At 38.1% G+C, this 23,985-nt stretch overlaps 1 protein-coding gene across 1 annotated transcript; it reads left to right on the forward strand.

Moving 5' to 3' along the window:
- Positions 1–435: 435 nt before the first annotated feature.
- LOC129263796 (E3 ubiquitin-protein ligase SIAH1) lies at positions 436–23,500 on the forward strand. Its single transcript, XM_054901705.2, has 5 exons — positions 436–544; positions 9,278–9,502; positions 11,850–12,089; positions 14,114–14,306; positions 16,545–23,500. The coding sequence occupies exons 2-5, from the start codon at positions 9,307–9,309 to the stop codon at positions 16,720–16,722; spliced, it is 807 nt and encodes a 268-aa protein (XP_054757680.1). The 5' UTR covers positions 436–544; positions 9,278–9,306; the 3' UTR covers positions 16,723–23,500.
- Positions 23,501–23,985: the final 485 nt, after the last annotated feature.

Genomic DNA, 23,985 nt, shown 5'->3' on the forward strand with positions numbered 1-23,985 from the left:
TTCTTAGCAATCAGGTAAAAAAAAATCACCACCCAGGGGTGTGAGAGTTCAGATTTTTATCTCAATTTCAGATTTTTTTGTTTTGATTTTCAGCTCACTGTAATTAATTTCAGCTTATTTTTGGCCTTAATTCCTCTGTACAAAAAGTATGGGAGCTCTTTCTATTTCAGACTTTTTCAACACTCTTCAGCCTTTTTCAGATCTTTTTATTTGTGACCACTCACACCCCTGACCACCATTGAAAGAAAAAATAAAATGAAAAAAGCCCCCCCCCCCCCCTCCCCCCCCCCACACTTTTGCGAGTAGTATATCAATACAAGAAAGAGGCCACGGCTTGCGCTGTGTGTAGTTCGCTGACTCTAATCCTTTTTGTTCAACAGCACGGCTGTAAACGGGAATACAAACGAAATGAGAATGAGATCAGCAAAACCCCGTAGACAACAACACTGCAAATTTTACCCATTCATTTTGTACATGGCTTCTTCCTGTGCTCGGGCCATATATTTCTTACATTTCTCGTGATGAAAGAACGAGTTCTAACTGAGTAAGAAATCAATTTCGTATACGTTATTATATTCTTTAGATTCCTATGATAAATGTATATCATTATTTGCATAACTTTCCGTTCAGAAATGTAATTTTGTGTGAGAAACTGCCAGTATTTCATGATTGATAGAGTGTGAGTTGTGTTCATTTTTTCGACTGCCATGACTGCCGCTGCGCGCTGCTGCCAGCCCCTCACATACAGTATCACACTGACTTGCACTGCACACAGTGCACAGTGGGTGATTTCAAGTTCGGTGTTCGGGGTTGGTGTTGGTGTTGAGAGCGTAAAAAGGCCGCTGAACCGTGCTCCAACACCGAGCTGGGTTCAAACTCTATCGATAACGCAATCGGTATCATTCCTCTGAATCAGAGGAATGATACTGTCTTACTGATGGCGATAGCACATGACGTCCAGTAGAGGCGCACGGCCAATATGGGAGACTCTCCAAGTACATCAACAGGGGAGACAATCTCCCACATTGGAGACTTGCTTTGCAAAAGGACAAAAGAAACAACACCAACAAATCATTATTTTTTCCACCCAAAATTTTGTCTCACTGAGGTCAGAAGCCCATTTGTTTTGTGTGTGATTGACAACAAAAATCCTTATCAAAACAAAAGTAGACGGTGAATTTTTAAAGTAGACGGTGAAAAGGGGTAATTTTTCATGAGGAATCTGCTTATCACATTTTTATTTGCCGCCAAGGTAATCCTTTTGCAGCAAATGTAAACAAAGGAAATTGATCTCCAAAACTGGAGACTGTCTCTGAAATTGGATACCCAAATTCTTTACAAAAGTCTCTGATATTGGAGATAATCTCCCACATTGGAGACAGTCTCCAATGTTGGCCGTGCGCCTCTACTGACGTCACGCCTCTGCGCTGCGCGCGCTGCTAAATCATCTCAACTTCACGCGAGAAGTCTCGACACCGAAAATGAAATTGGAAAGAAATGCATTAAATTCTCATCGTACAGAATACCAATGTTTTAATTAATTCAAGAATTCGAAAGAGTGAACATTATTCTTCATCAAAATATATAGGCCTAGGCCTAGGCCTACAGCTCAAATGATTTGTACTAGTACTCATCTTAACTGTAAAAGCTAATTTTACGGGGATGTTTCATCGTGTTCGCCGCCTGTTCACGAGCGTGAGATTGCCAACACCAACACCGAACTTGAAATCATGATTTTCCCAATCCCTGGGGGTTGGTGTTGGTGAATGGGGAAATTGCACGTAGATCGTCAACACCAGCCGCAGTGCTGGGTTCAGCAGACGACATTCAAGACCAGCATTCATCACGAACTGCCGGAAATACGTCATATTTTCCGAGGTCAATCCCAACACCAGCCTGATTTCAAGTACGGTGTTGTGGCTGGTGTTGGTGTTGTCACAACACCAACACCAGATTTCAACACCGTACTTGAAATCACCCAGTGACATTAATAACACGGATGTGATGAAAATAGATCAAGCCTAAATTTGTGAGAAGTCTTTCACTGATCAAACAACAACAAAAACCAAAGTTCAACTGGGCGTTGCGGGGGGGGGGGGGGGCACTTATTATATACATTCATGAGTGGATACCATGCGCGACCAAAAATACAGATTACACTTTACAGGTAAAAAGGATGTCTTTTTCAAGTAATCAAGACAGGGCATGTTACGTACATAACGTAATAAGGGTGTCAAAAACACTATAATAATGAAATAAGGGTATCTATTTCGCTAGGAAAGCTACGTGTTTAGGGTCAAATTTGCGAGGGTATAAAAAATCAAGACTAATGTTTTATAAAGGATGTATAGCAAGTTCCCCCAAGGCCCAAGTGCGCAATCCCCCTTGTCTGCGCACATGCGTATCTGCGCGATTCTCGTAAAAGAAGATACGCAACGAACACAAACTTTACACATGCACCACATAGACAGATATTCATTAAAAAATCCGACTCAAAATAATGGAAAAATAATGAATTTTGGGCATTTCATGTGACGGCCTCAAAATGCAGCCTTTCCCATCAAAATACCCGAATCATGTGCAAAGTGAATGGGTGCACAGACATGTGGTACCATTTGTTTTCAATCTGAATATGACTGCCCAAGGTTTTTTCAAAGAAAATCCTATATTTCTTTCAAATTTTAATGAGATATTTGGTACACTTACTTGTGATAATAGAAGGAACATTATTAACAGTAAGATTTTGTGAAATAAAAAGAAGTTCATGTTAAATCTTAACTCAAATCGTTAGGTGCGCAGACGTGGGGACCACCATCATACTTTTTGCCCCAGGAGTCAACACTACGTGTTTAGAGTACAATTTGCGCGAGTTGGGCTGTACTAAACCCAATGATGTAGGTAAAGGTATAACCGACGTCCGTATGGCAAGCCGTTTTAACATTTAAGCCTATTTCTTGATACAGAATTCAATTCTTGATATCAAAAATTCGATTTCTTGATATATCAAGAATTACCGTTGCTTAACTACACAACCATTTCTTGACATCAAGAATTTGATTTCTTGATATCAAGAAATAGGCTTAAATGTTAAAACGGCTTGCCATATGTCCGTGACATAACATTGAAATATCGCTGTACTTGTTTAGGGGTTCATTTCAGGGAATACTTGCCAATAGTATCGTTTTTTTTCCAATACTTGTTAAGGGTAGGGTTTCACACGCCAATACTTGTAAAGGGGTGCATTTTCAGAATATGGAAAATTTGTGTTTAGGGTGCTTTTTGAGATCTCATGGTCGCGCATGGTATCCACTCGTGAATGGAAGTGGCCCCCCCGCCCCCGGGGCGTTGCGGCATGCACTGTAAACCCACTCAACATGCTCAAGTCAGACACGCCGCCCCGCACAGAAAAGTCAAGCCAGAACTAACTTTTTAGTTAAGTCGTGTGTTGTGGACGCCAGAAGTAACGTGCAGCATGCGCGACCCATTAACAATAGATAGAAATCCACTGCCAAACGCGGTTCTTTAATTGTGCGAGGTTAGTATACAGATAATGAATGTTTATGAGTGCAATTCGGTGACAGATGAAATAATGATCCATTCAACTCGGCTACGCCTCGTTGAATGGATCATTTCATCTTTCACCTCATGAAGTATTCTGTCCATTGCACGAATAAAAAAAACATTCATTATTTGGTTTATATGACACCAGGTGGGTGTTTCATAAAGCTGTTCGTAAGATACAAATGACTTTACGCACGACTGGTGATCCTTTCTTGTGCTATGTGATATCCCTATGTAATTGATTTATGACCTAAGAACATGTTCCAGTCGTGCGTAAAGTTGTGCGTAACTTAACGAACAGCTTTATGAAACACCCTCATGAATTTTTTTTTGTTCATATGAAATTCATGAATTTCGATGCAAAACATGCAATGCAGTGCGAGTTCGGTCTGTTGATTGTTACGTCATTACAACAAGCGCACTGCTGGTGCCTGCAGCTGCAGTCTCGGTGCGCGAGTGCAATGGACAAAATAGTATGGATCCAAAATTGCACGATGAATGGATCTAAAATTGCACGGTCGATGACGTCATTATAAAATGGGCTGGATGATCGAACAACCAATCAAATCACAAGGATCTATCTAGGTGTCATATAAAGTATATTACTAACAGTAGAGGTGAGGCCCTGGTCCAAAAATTGTCCCAGATAACAGGATATCCTCTATCTACTATCTAGTCTTAAAATTTAACCAGGACAAATCATGAGAAACTGAGATTGTCCTTGTTTATAATTATGGGGACAGCTTTTTTCCTCTTAGATTTACCCCTGGCCTGCGGGAATTAGACTGCAATTACTGGGATTAAAAGTGCTAATAGATAGATTCAGTGACCTCAATTCCCCCCAGTCTATTTTTCACAATTTGCTGTCTTCCAATGTTATTGTTATGAAACCTGATATGTTTACATTGATTAGCGCACTCAATTGATGACGGCGTTTGACAGGTGAACGAACTTTCATAGATTTCTTGTGTGGAGAAATTTTTGAAAACTGAGACAGTCCCTGTATTTTCTGATCAGCGCGTCTACTGACTGATTGTACTTTGACCTGTTCAAACCCTCCGAGGGCCCAGACCAAGTCCCTGCAATAAGCCTGTTCATGGTTGTAAACTGCGCACGAGCAGAAAAAGGTGATTGGAGACAACCATGAAGGTGGCTTTCAAATTCACTGACATAGGCATTTGTGATTTGATGATTATTCATGTATTCCTTTCAAAATATTCATTTTATCACATCCAAACTGAAGAGTAATAAATAGAGCCTTCATAATCACTGGTATTTGACAGTAGCCTAAACAATAGTCAAATGTGCCAAAGGCAGACAATAAAACAGATTTCCAAACTTTATCCCTGATGTACTATTCTAGTCACCTGGTCTATACAATGCCTTTTGTTCTTAGAAACTGAATACTCTACTGGTAAAGCTTATGCAACATCTACATTTGAAAATGATAGTGCTTATCCTAATGAAAAATCACAAAGGTCATTTGAGAAAAGTTGATCATGAGCTAACCGTGAACTGGCTTATTTCCTTTGACTTTGTAGATCCCCTGTAGATCTACATGTATCATGTACACTGTATTGCTGCAAAAAAAAGGATTACCATGATAATAATAATCCGCTTTTATATAGCGCTTAATACATCGGAACGAAGTGTCTAAGCACTTTACAGATATATTATTACCCTTATCCAATTCAAACAGTCATTCCCGCACACAATGTGTGCACATCCTTCACTCCCTGGGGAGTATTCCAGTCAGTCGCCGGTGAGGCACACACAGTACTGGACAAGCTACAATGACTTTCACATCCTGCCGGTTACCCATTTAGCACCTGGGTCGAGAGTGGCAAAGTGTGGATAGAATTAACGCCTTGCCATAGGACGCCAGACCGTGGTGGGATTCGAACACACGACCCTCTGTTTACAAGGCGAGAGTCAGAACCACTACACCACAGCTCCTCCATACTATGGTGACAAATCGAAATGTGATAAGCAGATTCCTCATGAAAAATTACCCCTCTTTACAGGTTTCTTTAAAAATTTACCGTCTACTTTGTTTTCGTTAGGATTTTTGTTGTCCACACACAAACCAAATGGGCTTCTGACCTCGGACTCATTGAGACAAAATTCTGCGTGGAAAAGATTATGTTTTTTCTTTTGTCCTGTAGGTTGTAGCGAAGCAATTTATTGGGAGAGATTGTCTCCCATCTTGGTGAGAGTCTCCCATATTTGTAATTGCCGTGCGCCTCTACTGCACTAGCAAGTTCAGTTATCTCCATGAGTGCGAGGACTGTCAATTTAGTCAAATTTTAGGGATTTTTCATGGCACTTCATGTCTTCAGATTTAGCCAACAGCCATACTTGCGCCAGAAATATTCAAATTTAGATGCCCGCGCAACATACATGTACTTTTGTAGGTTGTTGGACTGACATTGACTTTGGGCTAAAATATTAGAAAGTAGGATATTGCATGGTTCTCCCCCCACAACTAACAAAGACAAGTTGAAGTTGTTCCATGCAAAGTCAATTCACTTTCAGTAGGTTTTTATGTACGTATTTATGGTGAAAGATGAGTCGTACATGGTTCAAAACATCAAAGTACTCTATGATTATATTCAAGTAACTTTATGTACGCTTCAGATTGGAAGTGCTGTATCATTGTCAGTGCCATTTGGAAGCGCAGTAGCTGAGTTAGTAGAGCATTGGTTCCGTACAGTAATCTTTTAAACCAGGGATTGAACCTTAAAGGAGAATGAAACTCTTGGAGCAAGTTAGCTTTTGTGAAAGCAGAAAAATAAAAGAATAAGATCAACAAAAGTTTGAGTAAAATAGGACTAGCAATAGAAGAGTTATGAGCATTTGAATGTCGAGATCACTAACGCTATGGAGATCCTCCCATTGGCAATGCGACCAAGATCTATGATGTCACAGATGAACAACTCTCCCCTTTTGGACTCTGAAAATATACCCCAAAACATCTCTTTTTGCTCATTCTAATCATATGACAAACGATTCATCAACGATATAATGTTGTGAAACCTCTGTACCTGTCCTCTCATAAAGAGAACACCTCACCTTGTGATAGACTCTATAAAAGTGAGAATATAAGTGAAATAAGTACTAAAGTAATGAGGGAGTTGTACGTGTGTGACATCACAGATCTTGGTCGCATTGCCAATTGGAGGATCTACATGGCATTCGTGATCTCGACATTCAAATGCTCATAACTTTCTTATTATTCATTCAATCCTCCTCAAACTTTCCACAATATGTTTCTTTGACTTTTCTCTTTGATATGGATTCAGCTGGTTTCAAGGGTTTCATTCTCCTTTAAGGCCCTATCACATTGTTGCTTGCTAGCCTTGCGGGTGAGTTGCGGGTCACTATTTTCCAGCACGTAACAAAATTTCTGCGGACCTTTTCCCAAGTTCTGCGTGCAGGACGCGTGCAATTTACTTTCGACTTGCGTGTATTAAGTGTGCGCTGCGGGCAAGGCGCGAGGGGGCTGGTGCAAGCTTCTGTGTAAGTTGCGGGTGACATATGAGCCCTGCGTGTTATCTACTGCCAACCTGCATCAAATCTGTGAGTTACTTGCGTGTGGGTTGCCTGGTGATATCACCTTGGTGATTAGCAGAGGTGCTCAACAGACGTAATTATCTTTACCGCAACTAATCAGTAGGAAGACAGTAATTCGCCCTCAACATGCCTGCGATTTGCTGGCGCCTTGCCCGTAGAACTCATCAGAAGTATGTTGGCAGTATCATGACCGTAATTCACCCGTATCATGCCCGCAGAATGCCTGCAGATAACATGCATTTCTTGCGCATAGCTAGAGATCCGCGGGCAATCTGCGTACATGTATTTTAAGCGGGTTAACTGCCTGTAACTTGCGGGTCTCTTACTGGTGTTCTGCGTGGAACCTGCGGGCAATCACCTGCAACTCATGTTCAAAACTTTTTTGCTGGCATATCAGACTTGTGTGCGCTCCTGCGGGCAACATACGTGCAAGATACTTTCAATGCGGGTGACCTGCAGGTAGCAAAAATAGTTACCCGCAAGTCTCACGCAAGGCTTGCACAGAGCTACATTGTACATTCTATGTGACAGAGCCTAAACTCAGTGCTCGTGCTATTTGGTAAAGGCATTTAATAAAGGGATGGTCCGGGCTGAAAATATTTATGGCTTAATAAATAGAGTAGAATTCACTTAGCAAAATGCCAAACATTTCATCAAAATCGGATAACAAATAACAAAGTTATTTGATTTAAAGTTTAGCAATATTTTGTGAAAACAGTCGTCATGAATATTCATTAGGTGGGCTGATGATGTCACATCCCCACTTGTTCTTTTGTATTTTATTATATAAAATTAGGTTTATTCAAATTTTTTCCTCCAAGAACTAGAAATATTGGATGACAACTGATTTAGTGCATTAAATATTTATTGCTGCAACTTATTCAATTATAAGGGAGACATATTATTCACACAAGTATGAAATAATGAAAAAATTATGATTTTATGTAATAACATAAGAAAATGGAAAGTGGGGATGTGACATCATCAGCCCACCTAATGAATCTTCATGAAGACTGTTTTCACAAAATATTGCTAAATTTTAAACTTCAATAACTTTATTATTTGTTATCCGATTTTGATGAAATTTTCGGCATTTTGTTCAGTGAATTCTACTCTATGTATTAAAGATATAAATATTTTCAGCCCGGACCATCCCTTTAATTGTCATGACCAGGGCCCCATTGCATAAAAATTATGGTAACTTTGCGATCCAATGGTAACTAACATGGTAACGATGATCAACAGTTAATTGAAATCAAGGATTCCATGCATGTTACCATTGGATGGCAAGGTTACCATAATACATTTATGCAACGAGGCCCAGGGGAGCATTTCATCAACATTTTTTCATCCAAAAAGTTGTCAGATCTGACAACTTCCTTGACTTTGATTGGCTGAGAAGCACTGTTACTATGGCAACTGTCAGATGAAATAGGACTTGTAGGATAAAACGACAGGTCCTTTTATGAAACGTTCCCCAGGCCCCTCAGATAGGACCTCAAAGCCTTCAGTCTTCTTGATTTCTATCTAAGAAGCATCCAACCTGTCGGGTAAAATGAACACCACTGACATTGGGAAAAAAAGGGGGCCTGGAAAATCCCTATTCAGTGCAATGTTAAAGGTAAAAGAAAGTAGTTGCAGCAAACAGTTATTTCATGAGAAAGTCTTTAAAATCAAGGTCAAATGCATTCATAGATTACATGTAGTTCAGTTACATTGAAATAAACTCATCTCTGAGAAATCATGAAATTTTTTTCAGCTGAAAACCTGTAATTCTGATGATCACTAACACAAAAAGGCATACATGTATGTGGCCTAATGTGGGACAGTGTATAAAGATTGCTTGGAAAAATACCCAACATTTTATGGAATTCTATGCTTATTTTGTTCATTTCTGAGTAATTAAACTTTTTTCCAGAGCCATTTTGCACATATTTTTTATTTATACATGTACATGTACATACACACACACACTTGGGTGGTTATTTTATTTGATTCTATTCGAACTCATTTTGAGATGGTTACCACAACTGGCATTTTGAAAGTTTATCCAATGTTGTTGATTTCTTGTGAAAAGTAGCCTCCAAAAATTGATTTTTTTTTTTTACCTGACCACTTTATATGATTTTCTTTCTCTCTTCAGCCCTGCGCAAGCTGCATAGCGTGGCCAGCATGAGCCGACCTGCGGCCAATGGAAAGGCTCGAAGCCACACCCCTACGACCAATCAGGACCTTGCAAGCCTGTTTGAATGTCCGGTGTGCTTCGACTATGTTCTACCACCGATCCTTCAGTGTCAGAGCGGTCATCTAGTCTGCTCTAATTGCCGACCCAAACTCAACTGCTGCCCCACGTGTAGGGGTCCATTAGGTAAGACAACCATTACTGTGTTATCAAAATGGTTCCATGACATTTGCTGCGACGGCAATTGCTCCGCGGTATAAATTCCTCACACAAATGAAATGACCAAGTACCAACTTTATCCTTGGATTTAAGCTATTAAAATATATACCCTATCCTAAACCTTACCCTAAACCCAACATAAAACCCTATTGCAACCCTAACCCTATATATCTTAGATGAAGTATAGCCTGGAGCAATTGTTGCAGGAGCAAATATCGTGTCACCTATTAAAATACCATGCAGCGTACGCACTGTACTTTATTTATTTCTGGTGCAAGGAGCCACTTGACTTTTAAGAATAGACAAACATAAACCCTAGTATGGTTTTCAGTAAAAAAAAAAAAGAAAAAAAATACATTGTAAGAAAAAGTCTGCTGTTATAACCGACCCACATTCAATTGCTGCCCGATGTATAGGGGCCCACTAGAAAGACATTAATTTTCCTGTTTGAAATACCATGCAGTGTACATGTACATACTACTATACTGTACTTCACATGTAGTTTGTCTGGTGCAACATAACATAGCCACTTGATAGATAAGAGTAGGCATTCACAACCCTCTATGATTTTCAAGTAATTAAAACAAATGATAAAAGTAATAAGAATAAGAAAGGAAGAGCTTGAGAGGATTGAAAGTAGGGTTTTGGGGTTAGTCTGCCAGTGTAGACTCAAAGGCCCGTATTCTGAAGTCGATTTAACTTAGACTCAGGTTTAAGTATGGAAAGCCAATTGTTACATAAATCACTTACAGTAGAAATATATTTCAGCTCATTTGGCTATCAAATCATTCATAATTGTCTAGGAAGTATAAAAAGATGATTGTCTTCACCATCGATGAATCAGGAAAGAGCACAGTAAACATAAGAAACATACAACATACAGTAATACAAATTTTGATACTTTTGGCTTCCCATACTTAAACTACAACTTGAAACCTGAGTTTAAGTTAAGCCCGACTTCAGAATACGGGCCATATTGTATTGTCTCCCGAGCACTGTTCCAGTTTATATTTGCATATATTTTGTAGTACTAGTAATCTGTTTTAATTACTTGTAAATTTTGTGATTGTACTGTAATCAACAAAAGGCATGAGAAAAAAAAAACATGTCCAATGTGGGTAATATCTATTTTAGCCTACATTATAAAGAAAATTAACTAATCATCAGTTTTGCATGAAGTTGGATGCTACAAACAGCTGTTTGAATGCACTCCTTTTGGACTGGATTGAAGCCAGTAGCGAGTGTAGAGATTGTGAAAGTAGCGCACGGGAAACCTCAAATTTCTTCTTCCTGTTTAGTTGTCACTTTTGACATTATGCAGTAGACTTAGGATATTTTTGGTATAGCGTATGTACTTGTACCAACATGTGTAATATGCACAGTGTACATGGCCCTGGGAAGCGGGGTGCTGGTGATGGTGAAGCACCACTGAAAATTTCCTTGGGGGTGCTGTATGTATTATTCTCCATAGGCAGCACCCCCAGGTATTTTGGAAGATGTGTAAAAATGGAAAAATGTAACCAAAATGACCTTCATTTTGTAGTGAAACCTCTTCTTTTTTTTTGCTTTACAAGTTTATCAGGACCAATTTGATTTCCATTTTGAACTGAAAACCTTTTTTTTTTACTTTTCAAATTTACATCAGCACCCCCAGTCACTGCAGTAGGTTTCGCCTTTATAAAAGTTGTGTAATTTTGAAATGAAAACGATTTGAGTATAAAGACCAATATTTAAAAAGTGTTCCACTGTTGGTAACAGGCAATAGGAGACTTCCTTCTGTTTGTTATATTTGTTGACCAATCTCTGCATAAAAAGGGAAGTTGGTATATCCTGATTCAAATGACCATTAGAAACAAAACAACAGATGCAGTTCCGAAACAATGCTATATAAGAATAGAATGAGATTTGAAATGAAAATTAACGCCCACTCCAATCTCCCGTTTAGGAATAAGTACATGCACATTGCACATGTCTTTGTAAAGCACCAGTATGCAAAAAAACAAAACAATAATATTGAAAATATACATACCCAGAACTGTCATTTCCCGATAATAACTGGGAAAGAGGAAGATAATGGGCAGCTTTAAGATTAAAAAAAAATCTTCTTTAAAAACGTCTTTGACATGTTTACCTGGCCAAGAATACTGTGGTACACATGCGCAAGGCAAAGATGTGCATACAGTGTATTAAAGTGCATAACAAATATTCTTTGCCAAACAACCATGTTGTAGAAGTCACCAAACTACATGTAAAGCAGCCTCAGTTTTAAGGTTAATTAAATAATCCACTTTCTTCATACATCCATCCTTGCCAGGGAGCATCAGGAATTTAGCTATGGAGAAGGTAGCCCAGACCGTCATGTTCCCGTGCCGCTACGCATCGTCCGGCTGCGTGGCCACCATGTCCTACAACGAGAAGCAGGACCACGAAGAAACGTGCGAGTATCGTCCCTACTCCTGTCCTTGCCCGGGGGCCTCCTGCAAGTGGCAAGGATCGCTGGACCAAGTCATGCCCCACCTGACGCACGCCCACAAGAGTATCACCACGTTGCAAGGTAATGCTAGGTTCACACAGCTTTTCTGTGGGCTTGATTAAAAAGTATAAACAATTTTATGAAAATTTTACTATACAGTGCGTCCCAGAAAAAACGAAACCGAGATTAAGCGATGATTTATCGAAACTTAATCACAAATACAATAGACAAATGACCTACCAATGTAAAGCTTAGGATCTCCAGACTCCTCTTTCATCTCATATTACTTAGATTATTCCCCATTCACGCATGAATGAGCAAAAACAATTTGAAGAAAGGATATCAAAAACTCATTTGGCGGGGGGTATCTGAATTTCAAAAAGAAAATCACATACCTAAAAAGTTCAATATCTGCTCTTTTATTTGATACCTTAATCACAAAAAATGGTCAAGAAGTCAAAAAGTTATGTTCCCTCGAAACAATGCTTGTATTTCCATAATTTCATTAAATAAACGTGTTTTCACCGGTTCCCCACAGAAGCTATCGCATGGTTAACAAAAGACTTAATGCATGGCTGATCGTCAACAAAACGGAGTTCGAGTGAGTTTAAACGCTAGCCCGTAAAACCTTTTCATTTTATGAAATTATTGAAATTCAAGCCTTATTTCAAATAGCCAGAACTTTCTTATTTCTTGATCCTTTTCTGTAATTGAGGTATCAAATTAAAGAGCAGATATTGAACTTTTTAACCCTAATTCTCCGGGGGGGGGGGGGGGGGGGCCATTATGGCCCCCCCCCTCGACAATTTTCGCGATATATTTGCTGCGCAAAATTTTTTGACCTCGCCGCTCACTGACTTTTTACTTTTAAGTCTCGCGCAAATTTTGAGACCAAATTTGTGACGCCCAGGTACGCGGTTACGACATTACGCAACATTATGTAAGTGCATGTCAGACCCAAAATTGCTCATAAACGTGATTTCATGTACAAATCCAATGCAAATTGTGTATTTGGCCAAAATTCATAAATGTATCATTATTTCTACTTTTACTGATTAAACTTAATCAATTTTGCCTTGTTTATGATCAGAATTAAGTCTGGAACGATTTCCATCGAAAAAACAATAAAAAACAAAAAGTAAAAATACAAGGAAATACATAAGAAATTTAAAAAACAATAAAATACATAAGAAATCGGTCTTGGTACCAGAATTTTTTTCATTCACAATTGTTAGGAACGCTGTAAAGAATATTTTTACAAAAAATAGCATTCTAGGAGCTTTATTTAGTGAATCAGAGCAAAAAGTATGATTTCATGAATAAATTAGCATAATTAATTCATATAAAATAAAAATATATGAATTCAGTGAAATTTACCTATGCAACTGCATAGATTACGTCATTCTCTACCATCATGCAAATTTTCGTTGTGATCGCGCAATCCATGGCTGAGATCTTAAGGGGGGGCCATAATGGCCCCCCCCGGGAATGACAAGAATCAAAATACCCCGGGAGATTGAGGGTTAAAGATGTAGTTTTCTTTTTGAAACCCAGATACAGCCCGCCAAATGACTTTTTGGTATCCCCTATTCAAATTGTTTTTGCTCACTCATGCGTGAATGAGAAATAATCTAAGTAATTTCAGATGAAAGAGGAGATTCTAAGCTTTACAATGGTAGGTCATTTGTCTATTGTATAGTTGATTAAGTTATGATAAATCATTGATAAATCTCGGTTTCGTTTTTTGTGGGACGCACTGTACAGTCTTGTAGTTTACATCCGGCTCTACACGCGTGCAAATTTTCGCGGTGATTATGCAATCAGCTGCAGAGATCTGAAGGGGGGTCATTGACCCCCTCCCCCAGTATATCCTGGTCTGAAATAGCCCAGTTAAATTAGGGTTAACTCTTTTAGCACCTGTCTAGGAGACGGGTGAATGATTTTCTCCATCCTCTCTTTCCAACAGGTGAAGATGTTGTATTCCTAGCTACAGACATCAATCTTCCTGGTGCTGTGGACTGGGTCATGATACAACGCTGCTTCGGTTATCACTGCAAGCTTAATTATACCTGTGCATTATTTTCTTTATTCTTTCTCCCATTCAGGTGAAGATATTGTATTCCTAGCTACAGACATCAATCTTCCTGGTGCTGTGGACTGGGTCATGATGCAAAGCTGCTTCGGCCATCACTTTATGCTCGTCCTGGAGAAGCAAGAGAAGTACGATGGACTTCAACAATTCTTCGCTATCGTCCAACTGATTGGATCAAGAAAACAAGCCGAAAATTTTGCTTATAGGTTTGTAATTGCTTATTCATATATGGCACTTCAGAGCTCAGCAAGATTTTTTTGTGTACAAAGCCATTGATGAAACGAAATGTTCAGAGGGATTTTTTTTTTTTGGGGGGGGGGGCATGACAAAATTCACAGCACAGCAATTTATTTATGCACAGCAATTTATTTATGCACAGCAATTTATTCATTTGTAGAAGTTCTTAGTATGATGTTATTTGTCCAGAGGTGTACAGGCAGACTCATAATGTCACATGACATGATGTCAGAGGGGACTCATTTTGACATCATATGACATGAGCCATGACATCATAATACAATTATTTTGATCATGAAAATATGGACAATATTTTACCTCCAGTGGGAGATTATTAAAAACACTCTCAGGGGCTACTTTTTTAGTTTTTAGCTCTCCAGTCAAAGTTTGCTACAGTGTAGATTATAATCCAGTAAGAATGTCAGGGGTTCTTTTTTATTTTTTAGGTTTTTTATTTTTATTTATTTTTTTTTTGGGGGGGGGGCATATTGGGGACAATTATCTGTTACTTAAAGGTAAATGCTAGTTTTGGTAACGATATCAAAATGAGTTCGTACAGAATCCAATGAAATGACCACCAAAGTGTCTGTTTGTATAAATAAAACGCATGTGCCAAAGGATTCTGGAAGAAATTGTGTAATTGCTGAGAAATCAGCAAATAACCACAGGATTCGGGTAGAGCGTCGGACCCGACGCTCAAAGCAATAATTATACACTGTCCCACGTGCGCTTATCTGTGTTGGGGAAGTTCAGTCTGAACATTTTTCAGTGTAGATTTCAAGATTTCACAAAGTTTGGTTTATGTAACTGTACCAGATCTAGATCCTCGATGATATACTGACAATTAAGCCTGGTTTTACAGACTTTCTCATGAAATCAGTGTTTACTGCAACTACTGGAATTTCTCTTTAATTTTAGTCAATAGCATATAATATTGTGCAATATCTGTTATATCTCCCTACAATTTCAACCAATAGTATATAATATTGTGCATTTTCTGTTACATCGCCCTTCAATTTCAGTCAATAGCATATAATATTGTGCAATATCTGTTATATCTCCCTTCAATTTTAGTCAATGGCATATAATATTGTGCATTATCTGTTACTTAATTTTAGTCAATAGCATATAATATTGTGCAATATCTGTTATATCTCCGTACAATTTCAGCCAATAGTATATAATATTGTGCATTTTCTGTTACATCTCCCTTCAATTTCAGTCAATAGCATATAATATTGTGCAATATCTGTTATATCTCCCTTCCATTTCAGTCAATGGCATATAATATTGTGCATTATCTGTTAACCCTATCTAGGCCGGGGTATTTTGGGAGTTCATATAGCCGGGGGGGGGGGGGGGGGGGGGCCTCCCAGGCCCCCCTCGAGATCTCGGCCATCGACCGCGCGATCGCGCCGAAAATTGGCACGCGGGTTGTCTGGGACATAATCTACAAAATTGTATAGTAATTTATTTCATGCGAATTGCTATTAAGTGAGTATGCTAATTTATGCTTAATTAGTATGCGAAATCATACTTTTTCTTCTAACTCCCTAAATAAAGCTCAAAATGTTCTAATTTTTGGTATAGAAACTCTTTGTGGTGTTCTTAGCAAGTGTACATGAACAAAATTGCGATATCAAATCATTTTCTTATGTAGTATATTGTTTTTTGCTATTTCTTATGTATTTCTTTGTTTTTTTTACCTTTTGTTTTTCATTGTTTTTTCAATGAAATTTCTTGGGGACTCTTCTGAGATCATAAAAAGCATAAAATAAATACATTTAGACCAGCAAAACTAAAAATAATCATACATTTATGATTTTTGGTTGAAAACACAATTTGCATTGACTTTGTACACAAAATCACGTTTTTGAGCAATTTTTGGTCTGACGTGCACTTACATAATGTAGCATAATTTCGGAACCACGTACCCGGGTGACGCAAAATCGGTCTCAAAAGTTGCACAAGACTTGTGAAAGTGAAAAGTCAGCGAGCGGCGCGGTCAAAAAATTTCGCACGGCAAAAATATTGCGCGGATCGTTGAGGGGGGCCTCCGAGGCCCCCCCCCCCCCCGGCCTAGATAGGGTTAAATCTCCTTTCAATTTCAGTCAATAGCATATAATATTGTGCAATATTTGTTATAATGTATCTCCCTTCAATTTCAGTCAATAGCAATAATATTTCCCTTTCTTTTGCTGTTACAGATTAGAACTGAATGGCCATAGGAGACGGCTATCATGGGAAGCCACACCCCGGTCCATCCATGAAGGGGTCCAAGCCGCCATCATGAACAGCGATTGTCTAGTCTTTGATTCTAGTATCGCGCAACTCTTCGCAGAAAACGGTAACCTCGGTATCAACGTCACGATATCGATGTGCTGAGGGCGCCTGTTATAATTTAAGTGCAATCTTGTGTCATTTTTTTGTGTATTTTTTTCGGGGGTAGGTTTGATAAAGGGTGATTTCAACATCACTTTTGGTGTTGGTGTTTAGAATGTGAACAAGGCTTCCTGTTTGACTACCAGCTATAATGCCGAAAATCGGTTTACAAGTATTATGTCAGTTAATTCATGTTTCATCCAGTAATCTTGAAATATTAGTTAGTGATGAATCTTTTATGGGAAGTAGTTAAGATTGCAAAGCGACCACATAGGATTGTGAGTTTTGCAATTGTCACTTTTTCCCCTAAAAGATTCTTAACTGACTAATACCAATCACATTTTGATAATATTTCACTTTTGTAGTTTTTACTACCATGGAACATATGCTCTTGGTCCTTAACAGACTGCAGTCAGTGGATTCCTTCTTTCCCATACACAATGTGTGCACTGCTCCACTCCCTGGGGAGGATTCCAAAAAGAGCTTCCGAGCTCCAATTCTAGGCAAATTACATTGTCTTTTGCATCCTACCGGGTACCCATTTAACACCTGGGTGGAGAGTGGTAAAGTGAGTGTTAACACATTATTTAAAAGCAAGAGTCAGAACCACTACACCATGAGGATTCCCCATAGAGTGCTCAACAATATTCTAAACACCAGCTTTTATTTCAAGTTCAGTGTTATGGCCTGTGAAAACACCTTCTTAACACCAATACCAACTGTTGACACTAAACTATAACCACCCTCTGATTTCTTGGACTTAGGGTGCTACATACGATAATTCAGGAGAGCGTTCCATCATTATGTGTCATCCAACAAGCTGCCATATCTGATAACTTTCCTTGATCGTGATTGGCTGAGGTCTGACTGTTACTATGGTAACTGTCTGACGATGGAGGGCTTGTCATAAAACATCCGACAAGTTTTTCATGAAATGCGCCCCAGGTTGAACGCAAACGACTCTAGCTAAGTAGTACCCATTATGTGTATGCTTTGGTTGTAATAAGTAATTGAAGAATATATTCTGTATTGTTATTACTCTTTCTCTCTTGCTATCAGCTCTGATGTATCTTTTTCTTAGGTATTTCAATATTTCTATTTCCCACTAAGACCTAATTTAGAATTTACACTCTCATTTATTAGATGTTAATACAATATTATAAATAATAGTACAATTTCCATCATATTTGAAATTTACCAACTTTGTTATAATTATGATAATGATAGTAAAATTTATAATACATATTTAAATTGTACTTTAAACAAAAATTTGAGAGTGCAAAAAAAAAGAGAGAGAGAGAGAAAGAATGATGAGAGCCACCAAGATATCTCAATGTTCTACTTTTTGGATGGTACACATCTTTGCAACACAATTCTTTAAGCATTTCACAAAACTTGAAATCAATTTAAAAATCACTTATAGATTTAAAAATCATTCAAATATTTTGCAGTGAACTTTATATAGCAACAAAAAGGACTTATGTTGCCATTTCATATAAATGCTGATCAAAGGAGTTGTCAAATTTGTCACTAAACTGGCTTTGAAATGGTTGTATGTAGCACCCTAGGTTTCTAAGTTTATTAAAGCATTGGTAGAAGGCTAATTTAAACAATTATAGGTATTGGTTTCACAGGGGCATTTCATACTGTGGTGCATTCGAATGAAGTGCTGGCGGATATTATGGAATATTCCATGAATCAATTTCTAATCGTTTCAAATCACTGTAAATTTTGTTTTGCAACATATTCTGTGATTGTTCATCTGCATTCAATTATTGTTTTGGACAGAGTAGGACAGAAATGAAGAAACAAAATAGTTGTTCTGAAGAAGAAATAGATGTCTAATAATTGGTAGAAAAATACTGTTTTCGGTCATTTCCTATAAGGTACTGTTTATGTTTACTTCTGGACACATAATTGGCTTTTCATCTGATCTTTAATGCAAGATAGTCAAAAGTTTTTGATTCTGGGGGCTGTTTCATAAAGATGTTCGTAAGTTAAGAGCGAATTTAGAAACGACTGGTGATCCTTTCTTGTGGTAAAAGATATTCACCATTGTTCATTGGTGATTACTTAGCGTGTAAGAAAGGATCACTGGTCGCTCTCAACTTGGGAATAGCTTTATAAAACACCCACCTGGTTTTCTCTCTGTTGAATGGGGATGACCATATTCATCTCATAACCAGGCAATCACCCCCACCCCTCCCTCAACCCTGCATGAACCAACCCAACCCATCCCCCTTCCTTCACATTCCTCTCCCCCACCACCCACATCAAACCAAAAAGCCCTTGATAAAGCACATGCCTACTTCAGTTCTCATCAACCACCTCCCCCAAATCCAACATCCTTACCATTCCTTCAGCCCCACCCCTGACCAAGCTCCCCCAAATCCCCACCCTACATCGCTCCCACAATCGCCTCCTCCGCCCTACACAGTCCCCATCCCGCTTACAAGTAAACACCACATCCTACTCCCAAACATCCAATCTAATTTTACAGAGCTCCCCCATACATTATTCTGCTTAGCCCCAAGGAAACTTCCTCCCATCGAACAGCTCTCCAGACTCTAAGACCCCACCCACCCAACTTCGTTTTATGAAGCCTCATGTACACCAAGCTGAGTAGTTGCTGTACAGTCTCATATACGTTAGACTGTCGGTTCACTTCATGATCATTGTGTTCAACTCAAGAGTCAAGACCAAAAATAGTATCTTTTCTACCAGGGTAGTGTTTGATACAGCTGTTTGGAAGTTACAAATGACTTTAATCTCACAACACGTCTAACAACTTCTTCTTGGAAGCTAAATCGACTCTAACAACAATTTTTGGTATATAACTTAGCACAATATAGGGTCACCAGCTGTTCTTAAAGTCGTTCCTAACTTACAAACAGCTTTTATGAACCAGCTCCCCCTTTGCCCCGTAACATAAAGGGTAGCGATTAATCACTATGAAATGGCATATCATGATCAACGTTGCATGCACATTTTGCTCAGTAGACTGACTAGGAACCAATCGGAATTGTTCTTTCAAATGAGCGATCAATCGCAAAATGTTGTGATACGGGGCCCTGCTCGAACCAGACTCTACGTATTGCCTGCACAACAGTTTGCTCGGCAAACACTCTCTGAAATTATATTGTTTATTCACCCTTATCTGAACGTCTTTGAAAACACTTTTTTTTTTACTAGGAACATTGCCCCTAGTTGTAGTATTCACGTAGGTAAATTAAATATTAGCATTCTCGACTTTGATATTTACATTATTGAAATGTATTGATGAATATGCATTGCCTATTTTTTTCATAGGCAAGTATATATGTACATGTAGGTTATCTATGTTTTATATATGATTGTATACACGTCCCGCGAAGCACGGCATGCAATGGTGAACATTTAGTGAGTTTCTGTATATCAGCCGATTAGGTATTTCATATGGCATTATTAAAACACGCATAGAGGACTCTTCACAGCCTTCATAAGGTCAATGTTAATCTGTTATGGCTTCTCAAATTGGCAACCATCTTAAATTTTCTATTCATTTCCATACTTTGCTAAAGAAAATGTAAGAGGATATTGACTATTTCTTTCATGAAATAATATTCCCCAGGTGTTCACAAATTATTTGTTTTAAACAACTGAAATCCTGGCCTGTCATTGGCTTATATTTAAAAAAACTTTGTGAAAATCGCAATTTCTTTTATGAGATACTGTACTGTCCTGCGCAAATTGACAACCATTTTAAATTCTCTAATCATTTTTATAATTGGGTAAGAGAATGAAATAAAGGGGGTATTGACTGTTTCTTTCATGAAAATTCCCCACTTTTCACAAACTAGCTTTTTGTGAAATACTACTGAAATCCTTGCATCTAACTGGCTCAGATTAAAATACCTGGTGAAAATCTCCAACTATTTCTTTCATGAAAAACTTCCCTGGTTTTCACATACTGGCTTTTGGTTAAAAACTACTGAAATCCTAGCATCTGATTGGCTAAGAGCAAGCTAGTCAGTTGAAACCAATGACTATTTCTTTCATGAAATACTCCCCATCTGTTAGCAAGCTGTTATCACTGTCACAACCCACTGGATCTGTGTATCGATGTACAGTATCGTTGATAATTTGCTGTTTCGTCTTTGAGTGACTGCTTCAGTGTTTAAAAGTGGGGGTCCTTACCCCAGCAACTCAGGATTAGTGTTTGATTTATTTTGGCATAATCGTTATTTCTATTCTTCATTTAGATTTCTCCTGCTTACCTGTAATGATGTATTGTCTAAAGCCCTATGTGCACTTCACGATCCATTGCAAAACTATTGTTTAAAAAAGTGTTTGATATCAGCTTGATATTAGGCATTCCAACCTATATAATCTAGGCAGTCGAAGTTTGTAATAGTGGTCATACTAAAACAAAAATTCCAGTCTATTTCGAGGCTCCCTAAAGGAATAAAAGCATATATTAAATTAAAGAATGTAATGACGCCATCATTGGCTTCGACTTAAAAAGTCAATTCAGACTTACATGTAACTCTGAATACAAGGCTTGCAGGAAATCATTATTCTCATTTCACTATTCCTAGCACTAAAATGAAGTAGAATAACTGTTTCTTGGAACTTTCATATGTAAGTGCAAAATTTGATTTATTAAAAGATGGTGTTGTAGTGGATCATGTAGTGTGCGGTGGTCTTGATGGAAATGTTCAGTTTACTTTAATTCACATCAAAATACCTGTATATGGTGACCTACCTGTTAAAAAAAGGCCTGTATGCATTCATTCAATATGGGTAAACGTTTTTTGTTTTCAAAGTCACCCCCCCCCCCCGGAAGGAATTCAATATAATGTGCTTTGAAAAACATTGTTTATGTTTTATTCTATAAGGTAAGATTAGGTAATTTATTGAAATTATTTATTAGAACTGAAACTGATAAGATGAAATTAAGGCATGATATCTGCAATACCAAATTCTATTGTCGCATCACCTGTCACTAATAGTAAATGATAAATAATAGGCATTTATATTGCGCCATCTATCTAGAAATAATCTATTCCGAGTTGCATTGTTATTATTATTATTATTATTACCCCAGCTTTAGTTCAAGCAGCCTTCCAGCGCTCAGTGCATTTCAAGGAATTATCTGCCTGGGTACCCATTTACCTCACCTGGGTTGAGTGCAGCACAATGTGGGTAATTTCTATGTGTGCCTGTAGTAGGGGCTACATGTGCGTGCATGAGTAAGAAATGCATTGCACCCACATGTGTAAATGCAACGGCCTGGTGACCTGACCATTTTTTGGGATTTATCATCTCATATTTCAAGTGTTTTATTTTTCACCATTATGTGAGATCAACAGGGCTAATGATAATGATAATAATAATGAACAGTTCTTGTATAGCGCATATCTCGTTATGATTATAACATCTCTGTGCGCTTCCAAAGAACTTGGATATTATTACCCCGGCTTTAGCTTGGCGGCCGTAATTATGAACAACGCACACGCTCTTCGAGGTTGCGCGAATCGATCCATTTCTCTTATGAGCACATAAAACGTTTGAAATATTATTGTATATGGCCTGTAAAAGACACCCTTTTTGAAATATGTTGTATATAAGATTACTTTAATGTACATGTTATCACGTTTTATACTGTTTGCAGTATTTTGTTAATATATGGTATTGTGTTGCCTAACTTTTTTTTAGTATATATGTGATTGTAGCAAAATCTAATCCATGCTGTATTGCCAATCCTGTATTGAAACAAAAAAAATCTGAATAATTATGGCAGCTTAACAATGTATATTTAGGATAAAGGAGAAGAAAGGAATTTAAAACCATTCGCCCATACATTATAGAGCCTCTACCAATAAATAGTGTTCTAAATTGTTGTGTCAGTGCAAAGAACGCCCTTAGCAAAACATTTTTGTGCACCCTATCGCCGGTGCAGAAATGTCTTATGCAATGCACTTATGCATGCTGCTAAGGGCTGTTTTTGCGCTCATTTAATGATTCCCAAAGGGCATTCTTCCCCCCGACGCAATGTAGTTTAATAAGCCTGTGCTGACTGCTGGCTTAAGAGGGCGTGCTTTACCAAACTTCACACCCAGCCATTCCATGCAACCATAGGATTTTACCATAACATATGAAATATGATACTTGGGAGGCATTTGGATTTACTTAGGGAAACACAATGGTTGTTGTCAAATGATATGCATGAATAGATAATATTTTGATGAGAAAAAAGGGAAATATTGAAAAAAATATAACATGGAAAAGGAAAGTTCTATCCCTGAAAAGCAGATCATTAAGATTAAGATACTCGATATATAAATCTCAAATTGCTCAATTAGAGAGTGAAACTTCAAACAGTGTCATATTTTAGCGTTCTTGTGTGTAGGAACAATTGAAGGAGTTAAACTGACCCTACGTCACTATTCGGGTTTCAGCGAATTTTCTCATTTCTAATTTTTGTCATTTGATTAGTCCAAGATATGAATAGAAGCTCTTTATCGCATGAAGTTACCAATGCTTTTTTGACATTACAGAATACCCTGCATATCTGTATCTTCGATTTTATATGCCCTTTAGTTTGTTGTTCAAGTGACATTCTTCATGAAATGCAATGTAGTATATATGATAGTGTTGTACATAGCACGCCGTTTATGTAAGTATTGTATAATATATTGTAGGAAAATACATGTTGATTTTCCAAAAAAAATGATTACATTGGAATCGATTCAATGTGGTTTGGAATGACCTTTGGTCACAAATAAAACACAATATTGAATTTTTTGAGTTGTTTGAGTGTTTGATTGCGTTCGGCGCACATGATTTTTCTAGAGAAATTCACGTTTGTGTGTGTGTGATGATGTTCCTTTATCATAAGAGTCCGGGGGTGGGGAAGGGTATGGTTGTGAGAATATACACTACCAGTCACAATTCTTTGACTCACTATTACCTGTTTCAGCCAGAGACCAATAGAATCAGTGGACCAAATCTATTGTACTCTGGTTGAAACGGGTAATAGTGATTTAAAGAATGGTAACTGGTACTGTACATCATCAAGGATATAAATAACGTCATAATCTCATAGCGCCCTCCCTCAGAGGATATAGGAATACGCGAAGAGTTGTCAAAGAAGCGCCAGCTGCTGATCATCCACACATGCAAGGCAATGGCTTCAGCCTCTAAGATGGCGGCGCAATGACATCAATGCATAAGGTCAATCAGTAAGAATTCCAAGCAAGAGGTGCATTTGGAACACTTCTAACA

The sequence above is a fragment of the Lytechinus pictus genome, chromosome 6, assembly GCF_037042905.1.
Source record: "Lytechinus pictus isolate F3 Inbred chromosome 6, Lp3.0, whole genome shotgun sequence".
Lineage (NCBI taxonomy): Eukaryota > Metazoa > Echinodermata > Echinoidea > Temnopleuroida > Toxopneustidae > Lytechinus > Lytechinus pictus.